Source organism: Pteronotus mesoamericanus, unplaced genomic scaffold (assembly GCF_021234165.1).
Source record: "Pteronotus mesoamericanus isolate MK-2021 breed Mesoamerican mustached bat unplaced genomic scaffold, CSHL_Meso_final contig_73, whole genome shotgun sequence".
In the NCBI taxonomy this organism is placed as follows: Eukaryota; Metazoa; Chordata; class Mammalia; order Chiroptera; family Mormoopidae; genus Pteronotus; species Pteronotus mesoamericanus.
In genome coordinates this window covers 9,105,400-9,112,818 of record NW_026555245.1, presented here as the reverse complement: position 1 = coordinate 9,112,818, position 7,419 = coordinate 9,105,400, and the positions used below count along the sequence as shown (strand labels likewise).

Sequence of the window (7,419 nt, the reverse complement as noted above, 5' to 3'; positions counted from 1 at the left end):
TGTGGGAGCGCAGTGTTGAGGGGCGGCTTAGCTGGGTCCGGGGGCCCTGCGTCTTCTGGCTGAGCCGCTACTCCTCTGCACGTTGCCGGAATACAGCCTTCGGGCCTTGGGCGCCCGAAAAGCGGGGCGGCAACCAGGGGCTCCCAGACGGGGACGGGCGTCGTTTCCACCACCGGTGTCCCCCAAGGCCGCCCTGTGACCATGATCGACTCGGTGAAGCTGCGCCGCGACAGCGCGGGCGACTTCTTCTCGCACTATGAATACCTGTGCGCGCTGCAGGACTCGGTGCCACTGCCCGCCGTGCGTGCTTGCCTGAGGGAGGGCGTACTGGATTTCAACGCCGACCGCCTCCGCCTGGTGGACTGGACGCCGCTCCTGAACACCCTCAAAATTAATAAAGATCTGCCCCTGATCTCTATCAAGAGCTTCTTCCAACCGTGGCTTGGCGAAACAGGTTTATAGTTCCCGCTTCCCGGGGTCTCAGTATCGGTGCAGGGGAGGGGGATTTTACATGGTGCAAGATGGGGCCTGGGCGCTGCAACCCGGGTGCCCAGTGCCGGGGAGGGGGCATGCGGCCTACGAATCTTGCGAGCTCGGTAACCCTGGGCAAATCCTTTGAGGTCTCTCGGTCTCTTTCTTTATCCGTAACATGGGTTTTAACAGGACCTGCTCTGTATGGTGATGGCAAGGATTCGCCGAGGTAACTCTAGTAGAGAGCACTTAGCACAGTTTGGGACATCGTTTAGTATTCGACATGTTATGGTTACCTAGCTTATTGAATGGCTTCGCCTAGTGTAAAACAAAGAGATTAGGAAATTGATACATCCTAGCCTTTTGCTTCATTTTGTTTTAAGGCAGGGCTCTCTGTTGGGGACGGGGTGTTTTAATAATAGTATCATATTGTGGAAAGAGCAGAGATGTGAATGCAGCCTAGGTTTGCATTCCAGAGTTTACACTTTGTCTGACCAGGGCAGGTTACTTTTGAACTCCGTAATTGTAAAATGACGTGAAAAACCACTCTTTTCCACGGATTCTGAGAATTACCAAGTTATGTGTGTCAAGTATCCTGGCCCTTGAATGAGCTCAGTCAGCACCAAACACGCTGGAGACCAGGCTCCTGCCCTGGAGGAGCTTCCTTTTTCCTGTGGGAGGCAGCAGGTGAACACAAACACAGTAGTCAGTTCTCTGGAAGAAGAACTACAGTTCTGGTGCTACAGAGTGCAGCTATTGGCGCAGCCATCCTTTCTAAGAATGGAAAAGCTCCTCAGATGGCAGGAAGGAGGAGCTGTGTCAAAGTTTGAGAAATACAAGACTATATGGCAAAACTGAGGCACAGGACTAGAACTTCAGGTTTGAGAAAAAAGTGAATTGAGGCTGGAAGCCTAGTGGGGTCAAATAGGAAGGGCCCTTGTATGTCCTGTCAGAGGGTTGGATGTTTACCCTGAAGGTGGTGGGAAAAAATGAGATGGACTTTGATTTGGAAGCTCTTACTGACCTCCATATGGAAGGCAGTTCATTGGGAGGAGGATGAATTGTAATCTGATGGCCCAAATTGACTGTAGAGAGGGAGGACTGGATCAGAGAGATCAAGGAGACAGAATGGACGTGACCTGGTGACCAGTTAGAGGGAGGGCAACAAGTTTGGGCAACAGTTTAAAGCCACATCTTTCTGTGAGAGGCAGAGTACCCGAGGAAGGGACTGGGGGTGGGGAAAGGGTCTCCATCTTTAATGCTTTAAGCGGAGCCCCAGGGGCATCCAGACATGTCTCTGCCTGACAGTCTGGTCCCAAGTTGCAGATATGGGCTTCTCAGGAGGACAGTTGTTTGGAGGCCTGGGGGAGACTGAAGCTACCCAAAAAGAAGATCCTGAAAATCAATAGTCCTGAAAATGTTTTGTTCTTTCTTTTAATGGACACACCTGAATATGTTTATAAACATTTGAGAAAAGTAGTCAACAGAGAGGGAGGGTGTGAAGATTTAGAAGAGGAAAGGATTTTTTAATTTAATTTTTTGAAAAACCTAAACACTTGTTGTGTATGTACTTGGCCGTTTTCTAGGCTCTGGGGTTCGCCTTATCTGTTACCTCTTCTGCAAGGAAAATTGAACTCATCCCCTGGTGAAGAGAAGTCAGGTTATTCTCTGCATCCTTCCTATTCAGGTGTAGGAACTGTTCTGTACCTCTGAAGGCTTTACTTAAACCAAAATTAGTAACTTAGAAGTCAAAAGAAATTATAGTTGAAAGGGGCTTTAGAGTCAAGAGCACTGCATTTAATCCTAATATTTTACATTGAATGCAAGGAAAATGTATTACAGAGAATGTTCTCTTAAGAGTTCCTTTTCTGAACCTCATTTATCACTTGCATCCAGTGGGTCTAGGTTGTGTAGATTTTAAACTCCCAGATTTGCATCTTCATCCTTAATTATGTTTTGCCTGGACTATTGCAGAAGCTTCTAGATGGTTTTGCTGCCTCTGAGTTCAGTTTCTGTCAGTTCTTCTGCCTTCTCTTCCTTAGTTAACTTCTAAAATGAAAAGATGTGTTTAACATAGTGCTTATAATGGTTCCCGCCTACAGGATTAGTGCATAGTTTGGGTTCTGCCCAAAGGCTTGAAATCCGAGCTGTGCTCTGCCAAGCCCCACGGGGCTAGTTGGCCCTGAGGAAGGGTTCTTTTTCTAATCTATCAGAAGTGAGCCCTTTTTTTCTAATCCTTCCCTTTACCTAATGGGTCCTTCAAGTAGTGGGGTGCCTTTTCTACCCTGCAGTCACCAGTTCCCATGGTAGCCCTCCTCCTCCTCACCCATCAACTAAAGCCATACTCTCTCTCAGGCTTGCTTCAGGCAACCTCTCTTTTTATTTTATTTTATTTTATTTATTTTTTTATTCTTTAGAATAAACACCTTTATTACATGAGCTAAGAAAGGAGGGAAGAGGATTTATTTGCCTTTCTGGGCCTTGATTTTCCTCGGGTAGAGCTCCAGCTCTTTGCCCTGTAGCAGCACATAACCATCTGCTCGGTCAGTGGCCTGGTCTCGAGGTGCTGCACGCAAGAAGCTTGCCCTGCTGGAACTGCTCCTCTAGAAGACTGCTGATTTTGGCATTCTTTTTCCTTTAATTACATTTCTCTTGAATTTTCTCTGATTGTTTTTTGTTTAAAATCTCTTCCCCGTCAAGAGTCAGCTTGGTACCCTTCCTGCAGCCCAGGGACAGTGTGCCTAGTGGGACTCTTATCAGTGTCGGGATGGTATGCTGTTCGTGAGCACGATGCAGTTCTTTATGAGTGTCTTGGTACGGACCAGTTTGTTGCTGGATGCATTATGGACAACATCGATAATCCTTGTTTTGCGTACATATCACTCTGAACCCAGGAGAAGTTGGCCACATCCAGCCTCAAGGCTTGGCACTTCTTGTTGCCTCTCCACGTGTGGACTATGTGCGTATGTGGCAGGGGCCAACCTTAGTGTCAGCAGCAGGGCACGCTAGCTCACATTTTCGCTGCTTGTGGTAGGGCTTTCTCTTGCAGGCGCTTGTGCCAGTTATCCTGAGAGATGCCCATGGCTTGGCACTGGCTGGAAAAAGAAAACGCAGAGTCACAGTCCAGTTTTTGCCAACTCTCTTTTAATTTCTCTCTCTTCCCCGACTTGGACCCCTGGCCTTTAGTCATCCCCACCTGCAGTACTGTCAGTGCCTGGCCGGTGTCAGGCTTAGAAGTCTTTGCACATGGCCTCCCCTTGCAGGTAACGTGCCTTCTACTCCAACTCTGTAGTCATTCTCTTTGTTCTAGATGATTCAACCTCGGGGTTATCTTGAAGCCATCACTTACATAAAACTTTTTTGCCTTTCCGGGCCTTGATTTTCCTCAGGTAGAACTCCAGCTCTTTGTTATATATTTTTGCTTTCATGGGAACTTTTTTTACTCACATAGTTTATGTTTTTGTATCTTATGTGGTTGAAGTTTTGAGTTTGCACATGCCCCTTCTTAAAGAGGGCTTTAAGGGAAGGAGTCATTTCTGTGCCTTAGCACAGAGCAGATGCTTTTTAATGATGATAAAATGGATGGTTGAAATCACTAACTTTACATTACTGTTGCTTTAGTTTCTGACAGAAATAAAGTTTGCAGAAGTCGAGTTCCTGCAATAAGAAGCAAAGATGTGACCTTCCAACTTTGTAAAGCTCTTAAATGCTGTTTAAGTGCATCAAATGCTCTAAAGAACCTGGAGCTAAATGGACTAGTTCTGAGAGAGAGAGATTTAATTCTCTTAACAAAGGTAAGCCTTCTCCATTGTGTCCTGAGAACATTTGATAGTGGCTTTTGGGGGAAACTAAACAATAAATTTTTTAACCTTTTCTCCCCATTAAAGGGATTGAATACATCAGCCACTTTGGTGCACCTGTCTCTTGCAAATTGTCCAATTGGAGATGGAGGTTTAGAAAGTGAGTTTCAATCTTAAGTCTTTTCTCATCAGACTGGTTTCATGATTCCCTACACGCCATGTTCATTCCTACTTGGACTTTTTCTTGGAGCTGCCTCTACCTGAACTGTCTCCTGTGCCTGCCCAAATTGTTGTTCAGTCTCACTTGTACCATGAAAGTTCGTCAGACTCCATACTCTCTGAACTAATTTTACTTAAGGTTGTGTTAAGCCACAAGCCACACAAATATATAATATTTTGTATTTTCTGTTTTTTTGTGTGGGTTCATCTTTTAGAAATATTATGGGAATGGAAGTAATAAGATATAAAGAGAAAAAAATCAGCATTATCTTTAAATATTTAAAACACCTATATGCAATCATAATTATAATATACTGTGGTATGTGCCAAAATAGGAAATATATGCTAAGCACTGTGAGAATATATAAAAGGCCAGCAAACTCAGTATTGCTGGGGGCATATCATGGGCATAATCGCAAAGAAGATGACCGTTGATTGGGGTCCTGAAGAATTAGTGTGTGATCACCATGTCCAGTAGTGGTCTGGAGGGATAACAAAGTCTGAATTTCAGTTTGAGGGAACAGACTTTGAGGTTCTCTATCTTACATTGTTCTAGAGTATTGTATAGCACCTACTAAAATTCTGGCGTTGTAGTTGACATTTAAATTGTTGACTGATAATCAAGATGAGGTTATAGGAAATAAAAATAGGAAGAATCTTGGCTTTTTCCTGTGTCTCAAAAGGTAGAGAGTATTTTACTGAGTGATTGGGAATAAAGTTTGCAATATTGAGAGTTCATTTTTAGCATCTAAATAGAGTTGAACTGTTGCTATAAACTGCAGTAACACTTTATTACTGCCCTATTTTAGAATGCACCAGTCCATATCCATTGTCAGCAAAGATTGTAGATATTGATTTTTAGAGTACAGCTATAAACCTCCAGTAGAGTCAAGGAAAGTGAGTAAATCAAGATTGACTAGGCTCTGTAGACTCTTCATCTTATTGTGTGTGTGGGTTTTTTTTTCCTTTTAGTTGTTTGTCAAGGTATAAAGAACTCTGTCTCTCTTAAGACAGTAAACTTCACAGGATGTAATCTGACATGGCAGGGAGCAGATCACATGGCCAAGATCTTGAAGGTGATTTTATGTTTAAACTTTCATTAAAACATTATGTGATTGAAGCATGTTACTGTTTTGATACAATGTAGCAGTTATTTTTGTCTTTCGATACAGGTGGTAATTGCAGTCTTGGTTTTATTGAAAGAATATGACCAGTTTTCAGTTTGGGGTTCTACCATTTAGTAACAATGGTCCACTTAATTTTAGAAATCAGAGAGATAACGTAAAAACATTATAAACAATGCTTTCATGTATTTTTAGTTATTGAAAACATTTATTGTAATACTATGAAGAAAATTTATGCTATTACAGCCTTCAAATGACTTAAATGAATCAAATATTTATTATTAACTGTTGTAATTTATAAACTAATAAAAATCAACTACCATGTAAATACAGTTTTTGAAATAATACTTTAACAACTTTATAATGGTAATAACTATTATATTTAGGCCTAAAATTACATATTAATAATTTAACAATGAAACCATATTTAATAGGTTGATGATACAGGCCAAGGATAGGTAGATGTGGCTCGTGAGCCAAGTTGAGCCCATCACCCGTTTTTCCTATACCAGTCAAGTCGAGTATTTGCAACAGAAAATGTATGGCCCACAAAGCTGAAAAATTTACCTTTGGGCCTGTATGGAGCAAATCCATTGACCCCAGTATAGAAAATGGCAAAGAGCAAAGATTCTGAAACCAAGTGGCTTAGGTTCAAATTCCAGCACTCCCATTTCATAGCTCTTGACCATGGACAAATTACTTAACTTCTCTGCCTCATTATGTGGATTAAATGAACTAATTTTGTTTAAAATAGTGCGTGGCACATAATAAGCACTATGTAAGTGCTTGCTGTGATTTTCACTGTTGCTTTAGTAAGTTAGAGTTAATAGAAAAACAACACTAACGATTTTTCATTTATATTATCATAGAAACTGAGTCTTGTTCAGGAATATAGTAAGATTTTTTTCCTTTAAAGTCAGTTTTCCCTGTTGCTAAAATTAATTTTATGAATAGAGAGAACTTAATATGTCTTTGAGACAACTCATGTGGTTAAAAATCAAATTTTCTAAGGCATCAGACTGGCTTTGCATATTCAAGGCTTCTAAAGTTGGTGTGCATATCCTAAGTTGTTTGTGAGAGCCATTGGGTTAGAAGAAGAAAGTAGAACCTCTATACTTATTTTTGTATCATTTAAAAAATATGTGTAGTATAAAATGTACATAAAGTACATGCACAGACTTTCCTGTGAATAATTTATTAATTAATAAGATACAATGTTTAAAAAATGTGGGATGCCCAGTCAAGCATTTGGAGACCACTAAAACACAGAATGATAGAATTTAGAGCTTCAGCAATGCTAGAATTTAGAATTAATTCCTTATCTGACTTGTCCAATAAGAAAAAGAAAATTCATGGAATGTAATTGAGTTGTCAAAGTTTACATAACTAACCAGCAACAGGTCATCCAGCGGCTGAAATCTAACTAATCACTGGCAGACTAGAGTCTAGGTCACTAGACTCCTAAACCATAATCGAGTGTTTAACCTCTCTGGTTGACTCTCCTGGAATATATACTTGTGTGTGTGTATAAATCTCAAACAGGATAAGCCATACTCAGTATACATACCTTGCTCCCTTATTCAAGCTACTTAATTTCACCTTATTAAACCTTTGAAGTATCAGACCATGAGAAGACATGAAGAAACCTGGGCTGAGAGTCTTCGTTACAGGAGGCCTGATCTTGACTGCATGGCTGGCTTGAGGCGCATCACTTTGAATTGTAACATGCTCATTGGTGACTTTGGCGCAGGTGCTTTTGCAGAATCTCTTACTGAGGATTTATGGCTTAGAGGTAAAAATGTTGA

The 7,419-nt window shown here is 41.6% G+C and overlaps 1 protein-coding gene across 1 annotated transcript in view; it reads left to right on the top strand.

Annotated features, from left to right (window-relative positions):
• Positions 1-201: 201 nt before the first annotated feature.
• Positions 202-7,419, top strand: part of CEP78 (centrosomal protein 78) — a 28,423-nt gene continuing 21,205 nt past the window's right edge. Inside the window, exons 1-5 of the mRNA XM_054583258.1 lie at positions 202-454; positions 4,093-4,265; positions 4,359-4,431; positions 5,463-5,566; positions 7,232-7,406. Coding sequence (XP_054439233.1) covers positions 202-454; positions 4,093-4,265; positions 4,359-4,431; positions 5,463-5,566; positions 7,232-7,406 — 778 coding nt within the window. The remainder of the gene's footprint in view (positions 455-4,092; positions 4,266-4,358; positions 4,432-5,462; positions 5,567-7,231; positions 7,407-7,419) is intronic.